The sequence below is a fragment of the Callorhinus ursinus genome, unplaced genomic scaffold, assembly GCF_003265705.2.
Source record: "Callorhinus ursinus isolate GAN/ISIS: 27379988/994484 unplaced genomic scaffold, GSC_fseal_2.0 scaffold34, whole genome shotgun sequence".
Classification (NCBI taxonomy): Eukaryota; Metazoa; Chordata; class Mammalia; order Carnivora; family Otariidae; genus Callorhinus; species Callorhinus ursinus.
In genome coordinates, this window is record NW_027397096.1 from 6,392,822 (window position 1) to 6,420,158 (window position 27,337).

Here is a 27,337-nt window from a genome sequence, read left to right on the forward strand (position 1 = left end):
CCACAAGGCCTGTCACCCGCCCTCCCCCCCCAACAATGGCTCCAGCAGACTGGCCAGAGGGCCCGCCGCCGCCGCCCCTGCACAGCTCCACGCCGGCCTGTGGAGGAATGGGGCTGAGGCCGGGAGCTCGTGTCCACCGGGGCCACACGGGAGCAGTGTGGGCCCTCAGGGGGCCTGCTGTGCATGTGGCTCTTTTTAACACAGTAAACTAGATTAGATGTCAGTGTTTTAATTGCCCTTCTCCTCTGCTCTTCTCTCTGTCCCTTCTCTTTCCCCGCTCAACCGGGAGACCGTCCGCTGTCTCTCTTCCCCCCTCCTTGCCCTCTAGGGGAGTCAGGCTGTCTGAAACCCATCAGCTTCTCTCCCTGTCGCACTCCTTCCGCTGTCAGATGGATTTAGTCTTTTTTTAAACAAGTGAACATTGGAAATGAGACTGTGGGGTGTGGGTTTTCTTTTTTCCTTGCTTGTTTTTTTTTTTTTAAACCTTTGTTGTTGGGTTTTCGAGCAACCTCATGTCCCCCTCCCAGGGAGCTGCTTTATTTACCTCTTAGAAACCACATGGCTGGGGGGTAGAGCACTGTGTCTCAGCACGCTTTGTGTCATGGTCGGATCGCGGAGAGGGGCTGCCGTGCCGTTCGGGCAGGTAGGCTTCTAGAAGCGCCCCCGCGCGCCCAGCCGTGCTTCTGCCCCTCAGCTGTCTCCTCTCCTCCTCCCTCCTGCCTCCTTCCTGCTGGCCTCCTTTTCTCTTTCTTTCCCTTTCTCAGATTATCCTTCCAGGTTTTCGTAATAAATTTGTATTTTGTAAAAGGATTTTGTTGTACCAGGTTTTGCATCCTCACTGAATCTGACTGGCTTTTACTTTCCTCTCCAAAATCAGGTTTTTGTTCTCAACATTTCTCCCCATCATGTCCAGTCACTGTTTTGGTTTTGGCACCATCAATATCAAATGTACAAACGGTTCTTGCTAACCAACACCAGGTATATCTGATGTTCAGATGAGTTCCAATAAAAATTTTTTTTTTTCAAAAAGTGTCCTTTCTTGAGTGCTGGAGGGCTTCTGATCAAGTCCACACAGCTCTGTAGCCTTCTAGACCGGCCAAAGCTCTGGTACCTCATTTGCTTCATGGGAGACCTTTAGATCTGGGGTAAAGTGGAGGGATTTGGATAAGAAGATTGGTCGGTGAGGTCTGAAATGGGAAGTGGTGTGCAGGGATCCTTCTGTTCTTCCAGGGCAACATGGTCCAGTGAGGACAGGGGGTTTGGGCTGGGAGAGCCTCTGCTGCTTCCTTGGTGGGGAATCGTGGTGTGAGGGTTGTATGAAGTCATTACCAGTGCAAGTGCCTGGAGAGTCCTGACACTCAGTTGTGGTTTTGTTTTTGTTGAAACCTTCAAAAGCAGTGATTTTCATACTGCCCCTCAGACCCTGGCAGCGGTTCTTCTGAGGGGCCCTAAGGCCAACTAGGGGTGAGGGGGGAGCTCTCACCACCGTTCGACTCCAGTCCCAGCCACTTTGTTACTTTGTTTCAGTTTTGTAGAATCTCTGTATAGTTTCTATAGTTGCACTTGCAGGAAGAATTTTGCTTCGCCAAGGGACCCTTAGAACTATCCCCAAGGCATCCAGCCCTGTAGCTGGTGAAGGGGGGGGTGGTTTCCCCAAGCCTAGGGCTGCCCTGAGGGGCTCAGTCGGCAGCAGCCCTTCCTCTGCTCCCTTTGTGGGTCTGACGACCACCTCTAGACCTGTGCTGTCCACTGGCCACACGTAGCCTTTGACATGTGGCTAGTTCGAAGTGTGATGCATTGCAGATGTAAACAAACCAGACTTCAAAGACAGTATGAAAAAAATGTAAAATAGCTCAATTTTTTTATATATATGTGCAATATTTTGAGCATAATGGGTTAAATAAAATATATTATTAAAATCCACCTGTTTCTTTTTTTTTAATTTTCTTATGATGTGGCTACTCAAAAATATTCAAATACCTATGTGGCTTGCATTTGTGGCCCATGTTATATTCTTTTGGATGATGCTGCTCTAGACCTCCAGGGCTGCTTTCCCTCTCTGGCCTCAAGGGAGCTGGGTCTGGGCACAGCTGAGTGGGTCGGGTGGCCCAGAGGCTGGCCTGGGCCCGGCTTCCTTACCTAGGGACCCTTCCTGGCAGCAGCCCTCATGTGTCATGGCTTTCTTGTGTGCTGATGAGACGGTGATGGTGTTGGGAGCAGAGGCTGAGGCGCTTGGCTCTGGAGCACTGCTGCGTGCTAGTTATATAATCTGTGCTGCCCGGAAGGGCCACTAGATGCTGCTCTGTGATCCCTGAAGGAACAAAGCACGGCTGTTTCAGAAGCCAGGGCTTAGCCTTGCTTTATCTGGAGCCCTTTCTGGAAGGGAGCTGGCCGGGGCCTTGTCTTCTCTCTCACAGGGTGGTATGGGGATGGGACCATACAGAGGACAGGGATTCTCTGGTGACACATGGGAATATCAGCCCAACAGAGCAGATAACAAGCAGGCTGGCCCTTCTGGCAGCTAGAGATAGGCCATAGGATCAATAGGCTAATCAATGATGGGGTTTGGAGTGCTTTCCTGCAGTTCTCTGAAGACTGGGAAGAAAACAGCTCTGCTTCATTCAGCTGGGTCTGCATTCTGGGCCTTGATTCTGCCGTTTCCGGCAGAATATTGCCCTTTCTTCCTTGCCTTGCACTGGAGCTGTGACAGGAGCTTGAAGGTGGTGGTGGTGGTGGTGGTGGGTGCCTTGAAACAGTGGGCACGGCAGGGCGGCGGACAGGACTTCCAGACAACCCCTCTCCTCAGGCACACTGGCAAGCGGGCTGCCAGTGCACATGTCGTTCATGCTGTGCTGCAAACATGGCTTTGCCTTTGGCAAGTGTGAGGAGGCTGAGGTAGTAATGCAAAGAGCTCTTTTGAAGGTGCTAGGGAAGGCTGGCTGGACAAAGGCAAGAGAGGATACCAGAGTGTGGCCAGCCTGGAAAAGGTCCGGGCAAGTGCCTGCTGCTTTGGTTTGGGAAATCAAGTGGGGTAAAGTGGACCTTGGTACTGCCTGCCATGAATTGGAATAGCTGGAACTGAAATTTGTAGGTACAGGTACCAGGGTGGATCTAAGTAAGGGGAGGCTTATAGGCTTCGAAATCTGGGCATATTTTGTGAAATGGAAAGCATTTAACCTTTGCTCAACACCAGAATCTGAAGGGGACCTTGAGAGGCAGTATGGACAAAGGCCTACTTGGGAGCTGGGCCTCTCCACCAGGGGCTGGAGGGAAAAAGGCTTTGCCTTGGAGAGAAAGAGAGTCATTGGGCCAGGGGACCTGGAATAGATTACTTCTTCAAGCTCCTTACTAATAGGGAAGGAGGGTTGAGGACCGCTCCATTTCAAGAGCAGGCCGAGGTACACGGAGGAACATCGGGAGGGAGGGCCCTGTTGAGCGAAGGGCCAGCTTTCATCTAAGTTTAAGATGACAGCTGCTGTGGATGTTTCACAAGCAGCCGCACAGAACAATGCATTTTCCATTCCGTGTCACCAAAGTCCCTAAAGCTTTCACTTGCCACTATTGACAGAGAAACAGCTGGGTAGTACATGTACGCGTTCTAGCACTTTGACTCGATAGCAGCACTGTCCTGCGTAGGGCCGTGGGCAGCACCGGCACAGTGGGCCCAGGTTGACAGCCTCGCAGGCCGGAGTGGCCAGGAGGCCAGGAATTGGGTAATCTGGATTACTGCTTCCTTATCTTTTGGTCCAGAGGTGATAATCTGGATTAAAATAGGGTTTCAATCTAATGTTTCTCCAGTTTGTGAGCAACTCAGTTTCCAGAACCAACTAAAAGAAAAACAAATGAAGAATGGCTCTTGTGAAGGATGTGAATTCTTGTCTGTGAGAGGAACTGTTCTTACTAGATTCAGAATTTTACAGTTTGGCACCAGATCTTCAAATGATACATGGTTAGCAGGAAAAACATCGGAATCAGAGGATCAGAGGCTGGTTGGAAGAGCAGTGGCTTCAGTTTTACTATAACTGATAAGGGGCCAGTGGAAATGTCGAGGTCACATTTGTGAAGGGCTGGCCCGTCTCTGGGGCAGCGGCCCCCCCGGGGGGCCTCAGAGCCCTTTCCCAGCCAGGTGGGTGCTAGAAAGCCAGTCGCTGTTTTGTGGACCAGCCCCAGAACTGCCTACACCTCTCTGGCCTGGATTTCTATTTACCCGGGCTCCGGCCCTTTACCTGAGGTGCGGGAATAGAGGCCCCGGAGGGGAGACGTGAAAGTCGATGGGACAGCCCATCGGGATGCGAGTGGCTTTTCAGCAAAGGCTTCCGCCTCCCCGCCCCGGCTCAGGACCTTCCTCCTCGAGTCCCTAGCTTCTTCCCGGCCGGACAAGGATGTTAATGGGAAGGGATCTCGGGGCCCCGGCCGGTCTCCGTGGATGGATTCTCGCGCGGCAACCTCAGCTCGGGCGGGCCGTGCGTCGCCAGGGCGGGGACGCGGCCGAGAGCGCCCCCGCGGCCCGCGGCTGCGGGCGCCGCGGCGGGAACAAAGGCAGCACGTGTCTGGGCGGGGCGGCGGGCGGATTCGGCCCTCGGCCCCGCCCCCGGCGCGCCCCCTCCCGCCCCCCGCCCGGCCCGAGCTCGGCTGCGCGGGGCGCCGGGGACTCTCACGCGGCCGGGCGGCTGCTGGCGCGGCGGCGCAGAGCGGGCGGCGAGTGGTGCGGGAGGAGCGGCCCCGAGAGGCGAGGCGGGGCCGGCGCCGCGGGTACCCGCCGCCACCGCTCGAGTCCGGGTCCTAGATGGGGTGCGGCGAGTAGAGGCGCTCGGGCTCGCGGCCGCATCCCTACCCGCACCGCGCGCGGGGGCTGGCGCTGAGGACCGCGGCGGCCCGGCTCCCAGGCAGGAGCAGGCCAGCCCGGGCCGGCGCGTGGGCCGCGCGCGCGCGCGCCCCCGACAGGGAGGCCGCTGAGGTGCGCGCCGGGGCGGGAGCGGGAACGGGAGCGCGGCGGCGGCGAGGGCGGCCGGCGGGAGGCGGGGCCGAGGCGCCTGCAGAACCTTGGACAGAAGCTCCGGAGCCGCCGCCGCGGAGCGCGAGCCCCGCCGAGCCCCGCCGAGCGCCGGGACCGCGGGCCCGAGCCGCGGCGCGCATTGCGGAGGGAGGGCGCTGAGCGCAGGAGCCGCCGCCGCCTGCCGGGTAAGCCTGCGCCTTGGGGCCGCCCGTGCCCCCGAGGAACCGGGGCCGGGGTCGGGGCCGCGCGCGGTGTCGAGGCGGGGGTCCCCCAATACCCCCCACCCTCCCCCGCCCCGGCCGCCTCCGCCGGCGCCCGGGCCCCTCCCGCTGCCGTCCGGACCGCAGCGGCCGCGGCAGGCGGGCGGGGGGTGCCGCAGTGGAGGCGGCGGGGCTGCGGCGCGGGGGCGCGGGGCCGGGGCCAAGTCCGCGGGGGCCGCGTTGGCCCGGGTGGAGGAGCGCGGCGCCGAGCCCCGCCTGGTGCTGAGAACCATCTTGTTTTCCACGCAGATCCGAAGGGGCAGCACGCGCCCGGGAGCCGGGAGCGCCCCCGCCTCCTGCCCGGGGCCGCCGCGGGCTCGCTGAGCTGTTTTGTGCCTCCGGCCGGCAGGCTGGGCGCGCAGGGGCGCGGGCCCCCGCCCGGCGCGCAGCGGCACCATGGGCACGGTGCTGTCCCTGTCCCCCAGCTACCGGAAGGCCACGCTGTTTGAGGATGGCGCGGCCACGGTGGGCCACTACACGGCCGTGCAGAACAGCAAGAACGCCAAGGACAAGAACCTGAAGCGGCACTCCATCATCTCCGTGCTGCCTTGGAAGAGGATCGTGGCCGTGTCGGCCAAGAAGAAGAACTCCAAGAAGGTGCAGCCGAACAGCAGCTACCAGAACAACATCACGCACCTCAACAATGAGAACCTGAAGAAGTCGCTGTCGTGCGCCAACCTGTCCACGTTCGCCCAGCCCCCACCGGCGCAGCCGCCCGCACCCCCTGCCGGCCAGCTCTCGGGCTCCCAGACCGGGGGGGTCTCCTCCTCCGTCAAGAAGGCCCCGCACCCTGCCCTCAGCTCCGCAGGGACGCCCAAACGTGTCATCGTCCAGGCGTCCACGAGCGAGCTGCTGCGCTGCCTGGGCGAGTTCCTGTGCCGCCGGTGCTACCGCCTGAAGCACCTGTCCCCCACGGACCCTGTGCTCTGGCTGCGCAGCGTGGATCGCTCGCTGCTCCTGCAGGGCTGGCAGGACCAGGGCTTCATCACGCCCGCCAACGTGGTCTTCCTCTACATGCTCTGCAGGGACGTCATCTCGTCCGAGGTGGGCTCGGACCACGAGCTCCAGGCCATCCTGCTGACCTGCCTGTACCTCTCCTACTCCTACATGGGCAACGAGATCTCCTACCCGCTCAAGCCCTTCCTGGTGGAGAGCTGCAAGGAGGCCTTTTGGGACCGCTGCCTCTCCGTCATCAACCTCATGAGCTCCAAGATGCTGCAGATCAACGCCGACCCACACTACTTCACACAGGTGTTCTCCGACCTGAAGAACGAGAGTGGTCAGGAGGACAAGAAGCGGCTCCTCCTCGGGCTCGATCGGTGAGCCCCGTGGCCCGCATCATGGCTCAAGGATTCAGTTCGTTTTTAAAAATTTATTATTAAGCAAATCAGATTCTGTGTACAGTATGTGTCTAGCAAAGCCACCAAGGGCCTCTCCCTTCCCACCGTCCCTCCTTGGGGTTTTCTTCAGCCCTGCCAAGAATTCTGGGCGCTTTTGAACTCCCGAACCTTGTGCAACACTCAGATGTATCCAGAGCCACCCGGGCCGCTGACCTCTCGACTTCGGGGGATTCAGGGGACCGTGTGTCCTCTTGCCACCTGTGCCCTTGCGGGACCGGGGCGGGCGAGGCCGTCCACCGCTCCTGGCGCGGGAGCCGGAGGGGGGCCTCTGGCCGGTTGGCCCAGGGAGCGACTGGCCTTCCCGGCTGGGGGTCCTTTCCTGGCTCTTGTTTTGGGTCATCCATTCTCCCAGAGGCCTGTGGAGCTGGCCACCCCGACCGAGCCATGAGGAGGGTTGTGGGGCAACTCTTCAGTCGAGGAGGAGCTGGCCTGGTACAAAGATTGGGGCCTGTCGTTTGACCATGCACCACCCTGGTTTGCTCTTTTTTTCTTTTTTTAGGGAGAAGGGCTTTCCTTTAGTGAAGACATGGACCTTGCCCCCTAGCCCCCTGCTCCCCCGCTCCCAGCCGTTGTTGGCAGTGTTGGGTTAAGGAGCTGGTTTGACTCATTAAGTTCTTTGATTTTGGGTCCCAGCTAAAGGGGTGGGGTGCAGCTAGGGACAGCTCCTTTCCTGGGTGAACCTTTCATTTGACTAATGCAGCTTACTCACCCTGTGGTGAAGGCCAGGGCAGCTGCAGGTGCCCATTACCAACAGCCTGCCTTCTGGGCGGGTGGGGTTGTCGTGCCCGAAACCAGCCGGTGCCCACCTGAGGGCTAAGGCCTCTTGCTGGTGCATGACATTCGTTCTGCAGAGCCGGGGTGGGGGGTGATGTCAGGGATCAGGGCGATGTGGTAATGATGTACCCCCTGTCCCCACCCCTGTTCATTTCAAGCTGTTTCCAAACAGTTCAGTTTCTTCTGAAGACGAAGCCTTGCCCCGCAAGGCCCAGTGAGACCACTGGATCTTGGAGACAATTCCAAGACGGGAGTAGCGCTCCTGATTGCTTCGGAAGCCTGCTGATTCTGCACCTGATCATTTGCAGCTGCTGGTTTGGGTTTCCACCTTACCCTCGTGGCTGCGAAAACACACGATGTGTACTTAATCAATTTCCTTTCTAATTCTCCCAGATTGGTGGCTTGGGACTTGGGAGAGGACCGGGAGAAGGGAGCGAGCCTTACTCCGTGGCCCATCACTCCAGCTTTGGGGAACAAAGACCAATGTGAGGACGCTCTGGGGAATTCTCTCTTCCAGTCCCCATGCCCCCCCTCCCCCTCCCGGGGAGTGCTGGAATAGGGGGCTGGGGGAAGGCAGAGGGTCCTTTGACATAGGGTTAGGTTCCAGGTGGCTGCTGGTTTCAGCACGAGCACTACTGAAATTCACACGAACAAGAGAAAGCTGTGAAACGGAGGTCCCGGTGTAAGAGGCCTGGAGCCGGGCCACCGGCCTGGGTGTTCCCGGAGAAGAGGGGGAGGGCCTGCCTGGGCTGGGATCGCGTTAGCCCCAGCTGCGCCTTGGGCCCACGCTGAGCCTGAGCCGTTCCGTTCCTGGGGCTGCCAGATAATCTGATGTGGAGCTGGAAGGAACCTGCTGGAAGGTTGCTGGCACAGACTTTGCCGCCGCCGCCGCGCCTCTTCTCGGTCGGAGTTGTCACACAGCCCGTCTGTGCAGATCCTGCCGCCACGTGTGACCTGAGGTAGGAGGCCCGTGGGGGCAGCAGGCCCTGGTGGCCCGAAAGAGGGAGGTTCGGGTGCCGAGTCTCCAGAGGAGGGGTGCGCGTCCGTAGTCGCTCTTTCTCGGTGGCGGCCGAACTTGGCCCGAGACTGCACTTCAGTTGCATCCCCAGGATTCCGGTTTTGTGTGTTTCCTTCTCTTTCTCCGTATTTATTTTTTTATTTCTCGGAGGAGGTGCAAATTTCAGGAGTGGTTGGGGGACGAAGGAAGCCAGTCTCTGGCTGCGCCCCCCCCCCCCCCCCCCCCAGTGTGAAGCCTGCCCCTTCCTCCTCCCCGCCCTTGCGCTGGTCAGTCCTGGGTGCAGGAGCTGATGGACTCAAGTGTGCAGGCAGTGAACCCATTTGACATGCTGCTATGAAGACTACTTTTAGAACAACAATTAAAAAAAAAAAACTAACCTACGGGGGAAAAAAAAAACAAACCCTTTATTCTTTCATTGTTGCTTTGACAGTGATCTTGTGCATGCGAACCAGGAGCATTTTGTGTCTTAAGAAAAATAATCTTAGAACAGATGGCCGTGAACATTACACCCGTGCACAGAACCAGTCACAGGAATAATAGTTCAGGATTTGGTTTTTCTCTTTTTCTTGTAAACCTGAAGGGTTGATATATTCTTTCCATGCAGCTATTAGAATTTAGTTTTGTTCCAGCAGTTGTTAAACTTGCAATGAGAAGAAAATGTGCCATTTTTTTCCACTTGGAATTATTCATCGCTGTATATTTGAAACTGCTAATTACACGTGCGGTGTATGTTGGTTCTTAGTGCAATTCGTTTTGTAGTTATTCTTTGACCAAACCGTGGGTATTGTTAATATTAATTTATATTTGTCTCATTTTGTATGTATGTGTAGTGTGTTTGTAAGTATGTGTGGTTTATAATCTGACAAGGTCATGAAGCTCAGTTTGGCTGTAATTTAATTCCCTTTCCCTTATTTTTATTTATTTTTGTACTGTGCTGATTAAATAAAATGCACTGACCATCCATTCCATAGGCCTCTTGTCATTCACGAGCAGTTTGGGGGGGCCCCTTTTCTAAATGATTCCTGCGCTCGGAACATAATTGGATTTGAATCATGGGGGAGGGGAGGGGTGGGTGAAGGCAGGGCAGGGCTCAGGGAGAGGGCTTAACCCCTGCGTTCAAGTTAAGGTGATTAAGAGAGAAGCACAGGTTAAGTCAACTCAGGCTTAGCTGGGCGGCGGGGTGGGAGTTGCTCCTCAGAGGCTGCCCGGGCTTGGCTTGGCTTGGCTTGGCAGAGCTGGGTGACTGGGACCGGTGGCGGAGGTGGGGGGTAGATCAGGCCCAGGCTTGGCCCGGTGAGGGCTGGTGCTGTGGCTCCCGCAGGGGCTCCCTCGTGGAGCTTGGCTCTGAGGCCGCTGCCCCCACGTATCCTGGGCCTGGCTCTGCTCAGCGCCCCTGGCCCAGAGGCTGCTTCTCTGCCGGCGGCTGTGGAGTGGTGTCCGCGTGGCTCAGCCCTGCCAGTTTAGCTTGGTGCAGGTTTGCAAGAGCGAGGAATCCAGCCCCTGGGGCTCCCAAATAAGCAACCACCCCAGGCCACGACTGTGGCAAGGGGTGGGCCCCCTACCGGCGGTACCGCCAGTGGTCCGCGTCCGTGCCTGCGCCCGCGCCCGCCCCCAGCCTAAGCTTCAGGGTCCAGGGCAGTGTGGACTCAAGGCTCCCCAGGGCCTGCACGCTGCCGGCCCGAGGTGCCCCTGGACGCCGGGAAGGCACTGCCACCCCCAGGTTGCCCCTCGGGTATGGTCAGCTTTGTGAGCGGGGCCACTGGCTTAATTCAGGGCGTCTCCCTCGGTCCGAGTCACAGAAGCCGCACTGCATGTTCTTTGTCACCAAGGACGGTGACCGGGCAGCCCTTGGGTGCTGGGGAGGCTCAGGGCTTGCTTACCTGCCGCTTGCCCCGCCCCTGCCCCCAGAGGTCCAGGATCCCTCCCGCTTCTCCTGCCACCCCCATTGTCCCCAGCCCACCCGCCTGCCTGGGGAGAGGCCGCTGCAGGCCTCGGAGCTTGTCCTTCACAGATACATGCTCCGACTTTGGTCAACACGAACGCAGTGAACTTTTGAGTCTAACGCATGGGCCTCAAAATGGTGGAACGACGTGCTTCGATTGAACTCCGCCGCCTCCCCGCTGGGTGTCTAATATTTTCGTTGAAAAGCCTCCTGTAAATTATCCTCCATTTTACCTTATTTGTGCTTAATGCTCCCTCCCATCCTCTGGGACAGCAGCTTTTTACCAGCTGGAATGTCACAATTGTGGGTATAGTTTTCAATTACAGATAAGCAGGACACCTTTAAAAATAAGATTTAATGCTTTATTGCTCTTGATGGTAAATCAAAATATGCTCTAGAAATAAAGTTAATTTAATGGAAAATAGGAATAAACGCAGCAAACCATAAAACTGCATTTAATTAGATCAAGAGAAACACTTCATTGCATACAGTCGCCGCGTCCTCCTGCTCTCCCCCAGCACCTGGAGGCACCACTGAGCTCACACCCTGAAGGCTTGAGCCTTCTTCAGTTGCTACACACTGGGACTTCTTTCAGGACATCAAGAAAAAGTGCTTGTCGACTGGCCCTCAGCTGGGAGGCCCCTGCACTGGGCTGAGGAGCCCCAGGCAACCCCGAAAGGCGGCAGGAAGGGCCCCGCCGCCCACCCCTCCTCCCTAGTCCCAGAAAGGCACTCATTTGGCATGTTCCGTTTTGGTGTGTCTCAAACATACACGTGCACGTCTCTAGTGTAAAGCAAGGAGTTTGAGGAAAGGAGTGGAAAGGAGAGGAGGCGCCGTTCCAGTTAGGATGGTTCCACTGGTGTCAAGGTGACTGGCAAAACTCCGTTGCTAAACCAGGCTGATGGCACCTCTGCGCGGTGCAGGCAGCTGACCAGGCTTCGAGAATGAGAACGGGTTTCTAAGGATAGGATGCCAAGAGGATTCTTTATTGCGAACTGCACATGGTGCAAATGTTTTGCGGGCCCTGGGAAGTCGGGGGGTGGGGGTGTGTGCGCAGGGGACACCAGGCTGTTGGGACCAGCCGGCGGGTCGGCTAGGTGACCGGGCAGGCACTCGGTGTGATTTGCGGGGGGCTCAGGGTGGCGGTGCAGGAGCATGCGGTGGGGGTGGGGCGGGGGGGTGGGCAGGGTCTGGGTCTGAAATTGAAAAAAACATCAGCGTGTCCCTCTCTTACCTCCCGCCAGTCTCCTCCCGAGCTGTGGGCTCCCCCTCAGCCCTCTCCCCACACGGAGTGTCCCAAATCTCTCCTTTTAAGGCTCCTGGCCCAGAAGCCCGGGCTGCTCAGAGGCTTGGGGCCGCGTCCTCAGCCGAGGCTCCGGAGCAGAGTGGTCTCAGGAAGGCACCGAGGCACGTGTGCTTTCTGCTGGGCCCAGCCGGGGCCCCAGTTGTGGCGGCGGGGAGCAGCCTGGCCTGGCCTGCAGTGCCAGGACCCCCCACTCTGTTTCTGTCACTCTGCCCCTCCGGCCTTGGTCCTTGTTCTCCGAATGTGTCTGAAACAGGGGTGTCAGGGAAAACTTCCGGACAGTCCCCCCGCCCCAGAGTGCTCCCTGGCCCCTGCAACTCCCATTTTCTCACCAGTGTGCCCGACATGAGTGTGGGCACAGCAGACCCCACACCCGAGGCGCAGCCCTGTGTGTTGCACACATCACTGTGCAACAACCACGGGCCCAGGCCGTGCAGTTAAGGAAGATGGGCCTTGGAGCACCTGCTCTGCTCTCTCCCGCAGAGGTGGCCTGCAGGGCCCGGGCGGGGGTGGGCATGACTGTTCTGCCAGCGCTGGCTTCCGGGCCAAGGGGCCAGCCCGACAGGTGAACCTGCTCTCCTGATGGCCTTGGCTAACTGCTGGGGAGAGGGGCTCCACCAAGGATCTCTGAGCCAAGTCCCCTTGGGGGAAAGGGGTGGCAGGCTGTGCTCACGGAGAGAGCAGGGCTACATCCCCAGCTTATCTCCGGCAATCTCCCCCAAGCCCCCCAGGGGAGCATGTTTGGGGTTGGGGAAACCGCATCCACCCCTTGCGGGGTCAACTGCCAGTCACTGGGTCAGGGCCTGACCTGGCCAGCGTGGGGGGGCGATTTGTGGTGGCAGGGGCCTCCGCTGACATCAAGTTGCTTCTGCAGGGAGCTCTGGTCTGGGTGTGAGCCCAGGGATCTGTGGCAGGGCACCGGGGTCTTTGGTTTGTTGAGTGAGGACTGTGGAAAGTGGGGGCAGAGGAAGATGGAGACCAAAGACAGAAAGCCAGCAAGAAAACCTCAGGGGAGGAGCCTTGGAGGCGGCAGAAGAGGGGCTCGGCCCCAAGCACGGCGGACCCTTGCGAGCTGATTTCTAGCGGGGGGTAGCGGGGAGTCAGCAAGTCAGACGGGGTGGCGAGGCCTCCCCGGTGGGCGGTCAGTTCCCCGGCACGCTTAGGATGAAGCCCGAGCGGTTCTTGGTGAAGTCGGGCTCCGGCTGGTTGATCCGTGTCTCCACGGAGACCGTGCACTTCTTCCCATGCAGGCTGCACTGCACGGGGTTGGTGACGTTGACTTGAAGGTAGCGCTTCTCACTGGAAGAACCAAAAAGAGAAAGACCAGCAGGCAGTTAGGAGGCAGCCAGAGTGGGGTGAATGGCCCCGGCAGCCCCTTGGGCCCGCATCTGCCCAGCTCCCCGGGGCCTGGTGGGTGGCCCAAGGGCCACAGGCACAGGCGGTGCCCCAGGAGAGGGAGAGGGCAGCAGAGACCGGGGCTGGGCTGCAGCCTCAAGCCAGAGCCGGCAGAGAGCGGGGCTGACGCTGCGGCCTGGGCCTGCACCCGACTTGCTGCACTGGCCCAGAGCTCAGAATGCACTCGAACCAGAGCCACCGGGGCTCTGGCCTGAGGCAGGGACCCGGTCACTTGGGCGTTAGAGGTCAGCAGGGGACTCGTTGGGAGGGGCACGGGCTTCTGATTCGGGGCTACTGATCAGTAGTCTGTGGCTGCAACAGGGAGCCCTGGGAGGCGCGTCTGGGCAGCCGGCGGGGGAGGGGCGGAGGCGGACGGGAGATGCTTGCCTGCGTGCTCTCCCTGGCAAGAGAAAGCTCTTCCGGCAGTCCTGCCCGCCATCGGGCCCGGCCGGGAGAACTGGGGCTGGCTCCTGCTTCCCCAGTGCCCTGGGCAGGCCCTCTCCCACTTGGGGTCTCCAAAGGCCCGCATGGTAGCGGACCCCCAGTGCGGATGCACCTGCCGCGGGCCGCCACCCATCTGCTGAGCCAAGAAACGTGTGCGAAGCAGCGGGCACCTCCCGTGTGCTCTCGTGGGCTGGCACACCCCCACGCCGCGGCTCGCACCCCTCGGCTTTCTCGGAGCCAGAGGCGCAAGGAGCAGGGCCTGTGGCGTCGGCCCGGATCCCGGGCGCTGGGCAGGCTGGCGGCGCACCAGGTGCAAGCGAGGCGCCTTCCCGGCACGTGCGTGAGGCCCTGTCACAGGAGGCGCGGCCCCAGCTCTCCCGGCACCTGCCCGCACGCTGCGAGGTTTCCTCATGCCCCTTTGCCGCCTGCTTTCCCCCGGGTCTGCCCCAGAGGCAGACGGTGCAGCAGGAGGAGAGCCGTGGTTCTCACTTGTGGGCATCAGGTATCTAATACTTAATGTCTTGTCAGCTGCAGCTAAAACCTTGGCTTAGACCGCTATTTTTAAGCAGACTTGGACATAAAAATAGAGTCCACCAGCGGCAGTGACTCAGGCACGGCTCTGCTCCTGGGGGAGCCGGGGTGGCTGGGCGGGGTCTAGGGGTGCGGCCCTGCGCTCCTGGTCCCCACTGTCGTGCGGGCCCAGGGCAGGCAGAGCCCCCGGCACTGCAGCCCTGCCTGCGGCTGGAGATGCTTCTAGGACCCGGAGCCTGCACCTTCCCCTGCTTAGCCAGCCAGCCTCCTGGGCCCTCTGGTTGACCCGGCACCGCCTCTGGGTCCCTCTGAGCTGGAATTATATCCCCTGGGGATGTCCCCCTTCTGACTCTGGCAGAGGCCTCCCCTTTGCCCTTGCCTCCTGGTGGGCATGTGTCCTTCCCTCAGCGCATTGCTGGGGACAGGCTCTGTCTCCCACTTTCTGCGTCTGTGCCCCCCACCCCATGGTACTGTAGTGTGCATGCAGTGGGTTCTAGAGTCACCTGGGGGACTCAAAGCCCTCAGGAAATGGCTCTAAAAGGGCCACATTCCAAACACAGAGGGGGGGGATGGGACTGACCAGCCACCCCCACGTTCTTGTGTTCGTACCATTGGGTCATGCTACCTTCACTAGGCTCCTTCTGACTCCAGCCCCTCCCCAGTCCTGAGTTCAGTGTCCATAGAGAGTGGCCCCTGACCACTCTTCCTTCCTCTTTCAGGCTCTGGGCATCTCTGGTATCTGCTCTGCACTCTCGGTGCAGGGTTGAGGCTGGTGGGAGATGGAAGAGCAAGTGGTTATTGTAGAATGGAGAACAAGGTAACAACGGCCCAACTTCACCTTGTAAATGAGCCCCCGGAGTGGGGGCTGCAGGAGAGAAAAAGCCGCAGAGAACCTGAGCTCCAGTCGGCTTCTCCCCGCACTGGGCAGGGCAGGAAGCATTTCTGCTAGCCTTTCTAGGCAGCCTCAGCACACGTACTGGCCTCCACTTCTAGAATGTGAGTCCTCGGAGGGCAGCGAGGGGCCTTACCGGGCTCCCACACTGCGGGGGGCATGTGGGCATGCTCCCCTGGTGCTGCTGGGCTGCACCTGCATTTCTAGCTAGGCTGCTCTCTGGGACTGGCGGCGCTAGCGTGGTGTGCAGGCCTCGCGTCCCCTGGTCTGCGAACTGTTCCCTCCCAGCACCGCAACTCTGCCAACTCCAAATACTCATAAATGCTGGGCGCAATTGGCTGAGATCCTTGTAGGGCTGAAGCATGCCCAGCCCATGAAGTTCATCCCAAAGGGAAAGTGGCCAGACAGCCTGTAAAATGGGATGGTTCTATAAGGGAGGCCTGCCCCTTAGCAAAGGAATATTCCATACTTAAGTGACAGTCGTGCTTGAGCTCCTTGCTCCTTCCCTTGGCATCTCCCTGAGCGGCCCTGTGCTGATTCCCAGCCTGTCTTCATGGGGTGCTGTGGGGTTTGGGCAGAAGTGAAGGGTGAGGGGCTACATGTGATGATTTTAGAATAGAACAATGTGGGTTGGAAGGAGAACAGCCTCTGGTCTTAAGAGCTGAGCTAAGCAACATCCGTGGGCACTGTCCCCACACAGCCATGGACAGGGGACAAAGATGATGTGGATTGAGTTTGGTGGCTCCCCAGTAAGTCACACATCGAATTATTACCACACAACCCAGCAATTCCTTCCACTCCTGGAGATACATCCAGAAGAACTGAAAGCAGATGTTCACACAACAGCATGTACTGGAATGTTTACAGCAGCATTATTTACAATAAACAAAAGGCAAAAATAATCCAAATATCTATCAACCGATGAAGGAGCCAACTGGTATATCCATTTAATGAAATATTATTCAGCCATAAAAAGGAAGTACTGACCCAGGCTACAACATGGATGAACCCTGAGAACATGCTAACGGAGAGAAGCCAGGCCCAAAAAGCTATGTATTGTATAATTCCACTCCCATGAAATGTGCAGACTACCCAAATCCACAGGGACAGAAACAGAGGAGTGGGGTGTGAAGGGACTGCTTAAAGGGTATGGGGTTTCCTTCTGGGCTGATGAGAACATTCTGGAACTAGACGGTGGTGATGGCTGCACAGCACTGCTGATGGTAAATTTATGTTCTGTGTATTTTACCACGATAACAACCAAAAAGAGTGGATTGATCTGAAAGAAGAGTAGGGGCCCCTGGGTGGCTCAGTCGGTTGAGCATCCGATTCTTGGTCTCGGCTCAGGTCATGATCTCAGGGTGGTGGGATTGAGCCCTGTGTGGGCTCTGTGCTCAGCGCAAAGTCTGCTGGTGATCCTCTCCTCTGCCCCTCCCTGGCTCATGCGCGCGCTCTAAAATCAACTCAAATCTTGGGGTGCCTGGGTGGCTCAGTCGTTGAGCGTCTGTCTTTGGCTCAGGTCATGATCCTGGGGTCCTGGGATTGAGTCCCGCATTGGGCTCCCTGCTCTGCAGAGAGTCTGCTTCTCCCTCTCACACTCCCCCTGCTTGTGTTCCCTCTCTCGCTGTCTTTCTGTCAAAATCTTAAAAAAAAATCAAATCAAATTTTAAAGGGACAAATAAGAACTTGCCCTCAAACCATGTTTTCTTTTCTCATCTCAGGCTCAACCAAAATGGTTTTAAGACCAGCAAGGGGTTTCTGGTGCCTGCTTTGGAGACAGAGCGGTAGCAGGGTCCCAGGGGTGGCCAGGAAGGGGCCCTCCAGGAGGATCAGCTGACCTCTCTGGCTGGAGCTTCACCACACTGGAAATCTTTACAGAGCTAGAGTGCCTTCCTCATCTTTTAAAGAAAAGAAGGCAGATTTTATAGATGGAGGTAGGGTGTCTCTCTCTGAGGGCATGCCAAGCCCAACGACAGCTGCCGCTGGAGTGGGGTGGCCAGGGGAGGGCTGCTTTCCTCCCCATCCTCTGTTACAGGATTTAAAGGCTCAGCAAACTCTGGCATTCGGGGACTCTCATCTTGTTTCATCTGTTCCAAGCCATCATTGCAGGCAAATGGCCTTTATCGAATTACGCTCCTTCATTTTGTGTTTAGGCGCCTGTCCTCATTAGAGAAATCTGTGGGTAAAGGCAAGACCCCGTCCACGGGCGTCCCCACGCGAGCCGTGTGTTTCTTGCAGGCGCCGCACTGAAGAGGGCAACCAAAGTCTCCCTGGGAGCTGAATCGGCCCAGAAAATGTCGCCTCCTGTTCGGCCCTGTGCAGCTGGGATGAGGAGGCGCCCAGCCATGGGCCCGCTCTGTGGAAATGCGCGGGCCACTTCTCCGTGGTGTTGCGGGGGTTCCCTGCCTGAGCGGTGCATGACCGCGCCCTAAGGGGACGGGGCGGGGGGGGGGGGGGGGGGGGCGGGGGCGGGGGGGGCGGGGCCTCTGGGGACCTGCGAGGTGTTCCCGAGGAGGTGGGGCCAGTGCGGGCGCCGGATGTGGTGGGAGGAAGCTTGCCTTGCCCCAAGCGCAGGCAAATAGTAAACAGATGCGTCTCCAAGTGATGAAAGGTGGGGTCAGCATTTCGTGATGGACCCCAGGCCCCAGAGTCAGGCCCTTCTCCATCTGGGTGCCCCCGGATCCCCAACGCCAAGGCTCGGGCGCTGGCCAACAGACAGCTAGGGCCCGCGTGTGCAGCTGTGTTTGCGTTTCGCCTCAGGAAGCAAGCCCCTCTGCTTGTGTGAAGCCACAGACGGCCAGTCTTTCAAAACCCGGCTTCCGGAAATGCTACTTCTGTTTTTGTTGGGGCTAAACAGATACTCTGGGGCCGCTGGGAGAGGGAGGGTCCAGCAGACGCCAAACCTGGGGACGTGCTGGCTTGGGCAGGAGTCATGCCCGGGTCTGAGATTTGGGAGGAGGCTGAGCCCCAGCAGGCTGTGGGATCTAGAAAAAGGCCACACGAGTCTGCCTTCCGGCCCGGCAAAGTGGCAAAGGAATTGCTGTGTGGGAAAACAGTTTCCCAGGAAAGACCTAAAACCTCAAGCTTTCTTCTCTTAACCTCTTGAACAGCAAACCCAATGCAGATCACCAAAGGCAAAGAGCAAACCTTAAGAACACCCAGAGGGAAAAGACACATCACTTGCAAAGGAAGAGTAGGCCTTCTCATCAAATGTAAGAAAATAATGAAAACAGACTCTTCCAAGCGTTGAAGGAAAGTAATCATCATGCTAGAATTTTATACCCAGCCAATCATCTGAGCATGTGGGCAGAACAAAGACTGACTCAGACACTAAGGTAAATCTCAATAAGCATTCACTGGAAATAATAATCATAATAAATGGAAATGACTAACTTTGGGGGTCCAATTGAGCACCGATCTAAATAAAGTCCAGGAAAACAACAACATGACAGATGGGGTGGTGGTCCTCAGGGAGGGACTTGGGTCTTTGCCTCTGGGAGGAGGGTGGGGACACTGATGAACTTTAGACATCCTAAGAGCTGCACAGGCGTGAAGAAAATGAATGGTAAACAAGAATGCTCGACTGATACATACAAGTCTGGAAGAAGTAGAGGGAAGTGGGAAAGACGCTCTGCTTCATCTAATGCAAGGTAGACAAGAGGAACAAAAGCAGCCAAGAAGAAACGTGGGAATGAGAAAACACTAACGTGGGTGTGTAAATCTAGGCATGTGACCCGTTAAAAGGGACTTCTCAGATTTAATTTAGAAATGCAGCTATATGCCATTTGCAAGAGACCCTCTAAATCACGACAAAGAAAAGTTAAACAAAACAAGCTACGCAAGGCAAACAGGAATCACAGGAAGGCTGGCAAAATGCACCGCTGGGGAAAGAACTCACTATTTTGTTTCCTTTATCGGGGAGGAGTTCAGCGGGAAGGTACTCATGACACGTCTACTATCACAGAAAATGATCTTAATATGCTTTCCTAAAACATATGATGTAGATCAGCAGACAATATTAAAAGAACATAGATTTGAACCCAACTAAACAGCTTGCGTATATGTGTATTCATAGTGCTCAGCACATCAGAGAAGTGATACTGTGCACATGAAGGAGGTACTGGACTGGAAAAGGAGGGTCAGTAGGTACCTGAGAATTACCATCACACAGAAACCGGCTTCTGACTATAATACGGTAAAAGTGAAAATTTTAAAAAAGGTGAATATAGGGGCGTCTGGGTGGCTCAGTTGGTTAGGCGTCTGCCTTTGGCTCAGGTCATGATTCCAGGGTCCTGGGATCAAGCCCCGCATCGGGCTCCCTGCTCAGCGGGGAGTCTGCTTCTGCCTCTGCCCCTCCCCCTGCTCTTGCTCGCGGTCTCTCTCAAATGAATAAATTAAAATCTTAAAAAAAAAAAGTGAATACAGGCATACCTCGGAGACACTGCAGGTTCGGTTCTAGACCCTGCAATAAAGCGACTCAAATGACTTCTTTTGTTAGTGCGTGTAACAAGTTGATGCTATACTGTAGTCTATTAAAGTGTATAATAAATAGTACTGTGTGCATACCTTAATTAAAGAACGCTTTATTGCTAACAAATGCTAACCATCACCCGAGCTTTCAGCGAGTCATACTCTTTTTGCTGGTGGAGGGGTATTGCCTCGCTGTTGGTGGCTGTGGATTGATCAGGATGCTGGTTGCCAAAGGCTGGGGCGGCTGGGACGATTTCTTAAAATAAGACAACAGTGAAGTTTGACTCTTCCATTCAGGAATGATTTCTCTGTAGCAGGTGATGCTGTTTGATAAAATTTTACCCACAGCAGAACTTCTCTCAAGAGTGGGAGTCAGTCCTCTGGAACCCTGCTCCTGCTTTATCAACCAGGTGTATGTCATATTCTAAATCCTGTGTGGTCATTTCGACAGTCTTCACAGCCTCTTCACCAGAAGCAGTTTCCATCTCAAGAAACCACTTCGCTCGTCTGTGAGAAGCAACTCCTCATCTGCTCGGGGTTCATCACGAGATTGCAGCAACTCAGTCCCATCTCCAGGCTCCACTTCTAATTCTACTTTTCTTGTTTCCACCACATCTCCACTGAAGTCTTGAACCTCAAGGTCCTCTGTGAGGGTGGGACTCAACCTGTCCCAAATTCCTGTTAACATTGATATTTTAACCTCTTCCCATGCATCACAAATGTTTTTTAAAAAAGATTTTATTTATTTAAGTTATTTATTTGACAGAGAGAGCACAGGAGCAGGGGGAGCTGCAGGCAGAGGGAGAAGCAGACTCCCTTCTGAGCAGGGAGCCCGATGTGGGGCTTGATTCCAGGACCCTGGGAACATGACCTGAGCTGAAGGCAGATGCTTAACTGACTGAGCCACCCAGGCGCCCCAATCACAAATGTTCTTAATGGCATCAAGAATGGTGAATCCTTTCTAGAAGGTTTTGAGTTTTTTACTCTGCCCTGGTCCATTAGAGGAATCCCCATCTGTGGCAGCTAGAGCCTTATGAAATGTATTTCTGCAATACGACTTGAAAGCTGATATTACTCCTTGATCCATCTCCATCACAGCTCTTGGGTGAGCAGGTGTGTTGTCAGCAAGCAGTTGTATTTTGAAAGATATCTTTTTCTGAGCAGTAGATCTCAACAGTGGGCTGAAACTCTTCAGTAAACGATATTGAAGACAGATACTGTCACAGAGGCTTTGTTGTTCCACTTGTAGAGCACACATTGAGCATAATTTTTAAGGGCCCTAGGATTTTCAGAATGGTCAATGTGAGCTTCAACTTCAAGTCACCCATTGCATTAGCCCCTAACAGGAGGGTCAGCCTGTCCTCTGAATCTTTGAAGCCAGGCATTGACTTCTCCTCTCTAGCTATGAAAGTCCTAGATGGCATCTTCTTCCAATAGATGGCTGTTTTATCTACACTGAAAACCTGCTGTTCGGTGTGGCCACCTTCACGAATGATCTGAGCTGGATCTCCTGGAGAACTTGCTGCAGCTCCTGCCTCAGCACTTGCTGCTTCACTTTGTACTTTTCTGTTCTGGAAAATGCTTCTTTTCTTAAACTTCATGAACTAACCTCTGCCAGCTTCAGACTTTTCTTCTGCAGCTTCCTTACCTCTCTCAACCTTCACAGAACTGAAGAGAGTTCGGGCCTTGCTCTAGATTAGGTTTTGGCTTAAGGGACTGCTATGGCTGGCCCTGAAAACTTTCTCCATGTCAGCAGTCAGGCTGTTTCACTTTCTTACCATCCATGTGTTCACTGGAGTAGTACTTCTGATTTCCTTCAAGTACTTTTCCTTTGCATTTACAATTTGGCTGTTTGGTGCAAGAGGTCTAGCTTCTGGTCTGTCTTGGCTTTCGACATGCCTTCCTCACTAAGCTAAATCATTGCTTGCTTTTGATTTACAGTGAGAGGTATGCGACTCTTCCTTTCACTTGAGCACTTAGAAGCCATTGTAGGGTCATTAATTGCCCTAATTTCAAGACTTGTGTCTCAGGGAATAGGGAGGCTGGAGGGAGGAAGAGAGATATGAAGTGGGGGTGGGGGACAGATGGTCAGTGGGGCAGTCAGAACATACACATTTACTTATTCACCATCTTGTATGGGTGCAGTTCTTGGCTCCCCAAAACAATTATAGTAGTAACATCAAACATCACGGATCACAGATCACCATAACAAATATAATAATAATGAAAAAGTTTGAAGTATCGGGAGAATTACCAAAATGTGAGAGACACAAAGTGAGCAAATGCTGTAGAAAAAATGGCGCAAATAGACTTGCTCAATGCGGGGTGGCAACCAACCTTCAATTTGTAGAAAACACACTGTCTACATAGCGCAGTAGAGTGAAGCCCAATAAAATGAGGTGTGCCTGTATAGGTGCTTCCAAGAATTCTGATTGTGCTTCTCCATCTCTGATCCATGAAGCATAATAAAGGGAAGCACATGAAACAAAGTATGCGTGTATAATAATAACCTAACAATACCAAGAAAGCACATAGTACCTCCTTAGTGTTTTTTATTTTTTTAAGATTTTATTTATTTATTTGAGAGAGAGAGAATGAGAGATAGAGAGCATGAGACGGGGGAGGGTCAGAGGGAGAAGCAGGCTCCCTGCTGAGCAGGGAGCCCGATGCGGGCCTTGATCCCAGGACTCTAGGATCATGACCTGAGCCGAAGGCAGTTGCCTAACCATCTGAGCCACCCAGGCGCCCCCTCCTTAGTGTTTTATAAATATCAATTCATGAGATCCTCATGACTGCATGAGGGAAGTTCCGTTTTCAGAAGAGGAAATAAGGTGCAAAGAGGCTAAGTACCTGCCAAGGTCACACAGCACCACCAGAATTTGAACCCAGGCAACGAGGCTTGAGTCCAAACCTTCGCCCCTGTGCATCCTGCCACTAAAACAGTCACTAGAACATACCTGTGAGCTGATCTCCCTATTTACTACGTGTTTCTGAGCACAGCAACGCTGAGTATTTTTCAGCCCCCTATAGAGAGCTCCTAGTGCAGTGTCTCAGACAAAATAGGAGTTCCATAAATGTCTAAAAAAGGAATAATGTTTTTTAAAAAGACATGACTAAGAAAGTGGCTGGGACTCACTGGGGAGACCTAGGGCCAGCCTGGAGCATCTTCAAAGCAGGGTTGCTGAGCAGTATGTCCCTGGTACCTCGTTCTGAGCAAGGGTCTGTTTATGTGCAGAGACATATTAACAGGCACTAGGGATGCTCACTCTTCGGAACCAAAGAATCACTTTGCACAGAGACTTGCTACCTTGCTTGGTAAATCCAAACTTTCCCTTATGAGGTGCTCCTGCCCCACGCTAATGAAGTTCTTGGGGAAATAAAAACACCTGGACTGATTGAGTCTGAAAACATACATATATAGACAGATAAGCGCCACCTAAGGCTGGTACCGCTTAGTAGCGTGCCTTGTGTAGATGTAAGATGTACATGTAGATTGGGGCAGGGGAGGCTGACAATCATCATGCATTTATCAAGAACTTGCCATGTATGAGGCACTAGATGAAGCATTTTACTACTTGCATCACCTCCTTTAATCCTTACCCAAACCTTAGGAGGTGCTGATGATGCCCGTTCTGCAGACGAGGACAGAGAAGCTCGGATGGGTCATGTGTGTTCTTGAAGCTGTGAAGTGATGAGGCTAGACCCAGGCCCTGGTGGTCTGTCTTGGGAGTGATGCCCCCATCTGCCCAGTCCCCACACCGAGACGCTCTTCTAGCGCTCATGCAGCAGGGATGGGATTCTTCAATCCTTGGCGCTCACGAGTCAGATACAAAAGCATTTGGAATCTGCTGTGACGGGGCTACGGTTGGGACTGTCTTGCCCCGGACCACGCCCCCCACTGTACACGCACTTGCACCGCTTGTCTATTTCCCTTTCCGGGCATTTACATCTTTCACTCCTGGGCCAGGAGATGGTTGATGTGGCCAGGCCCGGTTGGTTCCAGGCGGTCAAAGAATGGGGCGCTGTCCTGGGGCTTGGAGAGTCTGTGCGCTGTTTTGACTACTCCCTGGTGCATACTGGTGTCCCGACTTTCCATTTGGAGTCCCCAAGGAGGACTGTGGCTCCCTGGACACTCCTGGCTTCCGTCTCTGTCAACCGGAAGGTTCCTATTCTCTGTGCGTTGGCGGCCATCCCCTGGCAAGGTGCAGCAGGGCACGGCCTCCCGCGGCCTCTGCATGCTGCAGGCAGCTCGGTGGTGCTCACCCCAAGAGGTCGGGGGTTGCCGCCCGCTTCTCTGATTGGTCTCCCTCCCACCACTGGAGACCGAGGTGGTGAGAATGCTTCATTTTGCTTTATATATTTGGAATCTGGACTCTTTATTTAAAGGCTGCATTCCCCTCTGTCCCTCCCAAAATGCCCAAATTAATGCTTTATGCAAGGGATAATGAAACCTTGCAAAACCAAACGATAAGAACAAAACCATACCCGCAGCTCCCTCAAATATGAAGAAAGAACCAAAAACAGAAGCAACAAGACAAAACACCACCAAACCAAACCAAAAGCCTACCACAGAACAAATGGGACAGTGGCTGGGAATGGAGCTGCCTCCCAGGCCGGGTCAGGGGGACACCGTCTCTAACAAGAGGCCAGAGCCTTTGAGAGACATCTGTCTGCAAGCTCCCCTTCCCTACCTTTCTCTTCCATCTGTCCCTTCCTCTTTCCCACTTCCCCTTCAGCTTCTCATCTCCGTGCTTGTGCTCGAAGGGGCTTGATTTTACCAAAAAAATGTTTGAGAGGTTTTTTTTTTTTAAAACCTTTTTGCTGTTTCCTGCTTCCATTTCTACTTCTCCTATCTTAATGCTTCTGTTAACAGCACCTCCAAAGTTAGCACCATCTGTGAATGCTGGTGTTCATTTTCTACTCACATCATTAATGAAGGTGCTAAGAAAGACTGGACTCAACATGCCCCGGGACTCACATCTTCCTCTGAACAGATGGGTTCTAGTGGTTTGTCAGGGACACCATTCTGTATTGGCCTCTTCAACCCCCCGGGGTCAAGGAGCATCCGGGCTTCGATCTGTGGTGGCTGTGGGTCACTCGACAGAGGAGCCAACAGGATGGCAGTCTCCCATCTGTGAACGGAGCACTGAAGGGGGTTCACAGCTACCGCACAAACACACTGGGGATGCGTATACTCTAAAGAGACTCATGAAAAGAACGTATATACAAGATTAATTATTTTCACTGGGCTTGGGGTTAGAAGATGGCATTTTCTCTTTTAAGGATGGCATTTTTAAAAAAGATTTTATTTCAAAAAGAAAGAGACAGAGAGTGCGAGCATGAGCAAGGGAAGCAGCCGAGGGAGAGGGAGAAGCAGGCTTCCCGCTGAGCAAGGAGCCCGATGTGGGGCTCAATCCCAGGATCCTGGGATCATGACCTGAGTCAAAGGCAGACGCTGAACTAACTGAGCCACCCAGGCGCCCCAAGGATGGCATTTTTGAACAGTGTTGGGAGCCAAGAAAAAGAAGTCTATTCACAAGCTCAGGAATTCCTCAGCATTGTCTTGAAACACATTCTACATCAAACATCTGTGTCTAAGGCTCTGGCCTGCAAGATATATAATAAAACAGCTCCATTCTCAAGGAGCCCACAGCCCAGGGAGGGAGGTGGAATGAACAAATGGCTACTATCTAAGGCACTGGAGTTGGCTCCATTAAAGGGCTAGAGAGTGTGTGCAGGAAGCACAGAGGAGAGGGAAGTGCCCAGTCCAAGCTGACTGGGAGGGCTTTGTTGAGAGGGTGCAGCCTCTTGGGCTGTGTGGCCCATGGCGCTGCCAGGCAGACACACTGAACAAACCGGGCTCTCAGCGCCCTGATCTAGAACTGCTTTCTCTTCCTTACATGACTCCCCACAGACGTGGAGGAAGGCAGCTCTGGGACATGGTGCCGACTCCCTGTGAGGACAGGCTCACAGTGAGCCCGGTGGGCTCGCTCAGCACAGCCCACTGTGTCTTCTTCCTTTGACAGCACCTTCCAAGCTCTAATTGCACTTCCTCCCTGAAGCCTACCTGGGCTTCCCCAGCACACAGAGATCTCCAGAACTCTACAGACAGGAGGCAATGAACTGCCCCTCAGAGGGTGAGGAGGACTTGGCCAGACAGAGATGACCTTGAAGCTTGACCTAAAAGTGAAATTTAGAGAATGTGCAGAGAATGGCAAGCACGGACCCAGAGTTCAGGATTGACATGTGTTTGGGAGAGGGTGGTGGGAGCTGAGGTCAGCCAGATAGGCTGGGGTAGATGACAGGCAAGGAGTTTAGGCTTAAATCTGTAGGCAATGGGGACACCCTTAAGGATTCTTTTTTTTTTTTTTTTGAGACACCACGCAAGCCGGGGGTGGGGAGCAGAGGGAGAGAGAGAAGCAGAGTCCAATGCGGGGCTCGCATGACTTGAGCCGAAATCAAGAGTCAGATGCTTAACCAACTGAGCCACCCAGTTGCCCCCTTAAGGATTCTTAAGTTGGGAAGATAGATACTTTGTTCTCTTCAGTGCAGGTACCACTATCTGAAACTGACTTGTCTGATCCTTGGCTTGCTTACTGTCTTCTTATGGCTCCCACCTGCTCTCCAAAGGTAAGCTCCCTAGGAAACGGATCTTTCTATATCCCCTGTGCCCAAAAGAGTGTCTGGCTTACAGCAGGCACTTCATCAAGAGCGGGATGGACATGAAACTGACAGGAAGCAGGTGATGTGGGCATTTTCAGGGTGGAAGACCAGTTGAGAAACTGCCAATCGAGGGAGCGAGGACCGTGGTTGGTAAGAGGGCAAAGACAGGCCGAGTCCGAGAGACGCATCAGACTAAGAATCTGGTGACTGACGAACGGAGATGGTGAAAGGGAGTCTACCGCATCCCCAGCTCCTCAGCTCGGGTGATGGAGGAGACCGAGACAATGAGTTTGGTTGTGGGCGCTGTTGAGCTTGACTTCCTCTGGAAAATGATCCAAAGGGTTTCACTACACATGATGTAGACTCGGGGTACACACCTCACTGCTCTCCTTTTCTTAAGGGAAACACATTCAGTAAGGTAGGTCGTACATCCCAGTTGTTTCACAAAACCTACTCTGAGTGTGGATTCTATTATAAAATCATTATTTACGATATCCTTGTGGTGCTGTGCTCTCTTAGGCAAATAAGCCTAGAATTTGAGAATGCAGTGTTACCATGGCAAGTCCAGTGGCCCACCTGAGCAACCGTGCCTTCCCCAACCTGGCCACCACTCTCCCCCATTCAGGGTCCCTTAGCATTTCAAACCCTTTATTACATGTTATTTATTTATTTATTTTTAACACTTTGCCTAACATTCTTTCCAGCTATCTTTATCTGAAAATGTCCAAACTTTTAAAACGGTATTCCTAGGAGTGCGAGTACAAATGACAAAGGAAAAACCAAAAGAAAAATTAAAGGAAGTCTTGGCTTTGCAAATAGAAGGCCACGTTCTCTCAAACTGTGGTGACCTATAGGAATTTGGAAACTGGTCAGTGTCCCACGACAATCAGCAAATTCTGTTTTACTGAACGGTTAGCTCAAGTCCCCGTGGAGGGGCTTGTTAGCACATCACACTGCTTGCCGAGCCTGGAAAAAGTGATTTCTCCTGGATACCATTCCACACCCGGGAGCTGGACATTCCAGCTGGCAGCAGCAGCAGGGAAGAGACAGGGCCTGGGGACTCACAGGTTTCTTTGTATTTCTGGGAATGTTGCTTAATCAAGAGAGGAGACAATAGGGCACGGTGGAGGGAACGTACAGTTTGGAATCAGCTGGTCTCGGGCTCAAGCCCAGCTGTCTGGCCCTGGCCGATGACTTGATCCTTTGAAGCTCAGTTTCCTAAACAGGGATAATTAACAGGGGGCGATGC

At 54.6% G+C, this 27,337-nt stretch overlaps 3 protein-coding genes across 6 annotated transcripts in view; 2 read left to right on the forward strand and 1 right to left on the reverse strand.

Annotated features, from left to right (window-relative positions):
• Positions 1–4,652: 4,652 nt before the first annotated feature.
• On the forward strand, positions 4,653–7,055 carry CDK5R1 (cyclin dependent kinase 5 regulatory subunit 1). Its single transcript, XM_025851230.2, has 2 exons — positions 4,653–5,181; positions 5,506–7,055. The coding sequence occupies exon 2, from the start codon at positions 5,653–5,655 to the stop codon at positions 6,577–6,579; it is 927 nt and encodes a 308-aa protein (XP_025707015.1). The 5' UTR covers positions 4,653–5,181; positions 5,506–5,652; the 3' UTR covers positions 6,580–7,055.
• Positions 7,056–7,059: 4 nt separating this feature from the next.
• The window catches only part of LOC112808224 (uncharacterized), a 44,720-nt gene continuing 24,442 nt past the window's right edge, over positions 7,060–27,337 (forward strand). Inside the window, exons 1-3 of one of the 2 annotated variants that reach the window (XM_073879417.1) lie at positions 7,060–8,389; positions 18,066–18,290; positions 25,973–26,055. The gene's annotated coding sequence lies outside the window, so the exon portion shown is untranslated. The remainder of the gene's footprint in view (positions 8,390–18,065; positions 18,291–25,972; positions 26,056–27,337) is intronic. The other variant, XM_073879418.1, reaches the window with a different exon arrangement.
• Positions 10,728–27,337, reverse strand: part of MYO1D (myosin ID) — a 349,377-nt gene continuing 332,767 nt past the window's right edge. For all 3 annotated transcript variants that reach the window (XM_025851229.2, XM_073879410.1, XM_073879409.1), the window contains one exon: positions 10,728–12,992. In XM_025851229.2, coding sequence (XP_025707014.1) covers positions 12,836–12,992 — 157 coding nt within the window. In that variant the 3' untranslated portion in view covers positions 10,728–12,835. The remainder of the gene's footprint in view (positions 12,993–27,337) is intronic.

Bases quoted from the DNA above. Each gene is read 5' to 3' on its own strand.
- CDK5R1 (XM_025851230.2), top strand. From the start codon at position 5,653: ATGGGCACGGTGCTGTCCCTGTCCCCCAGCTACCGGAAGGCCACGCTG.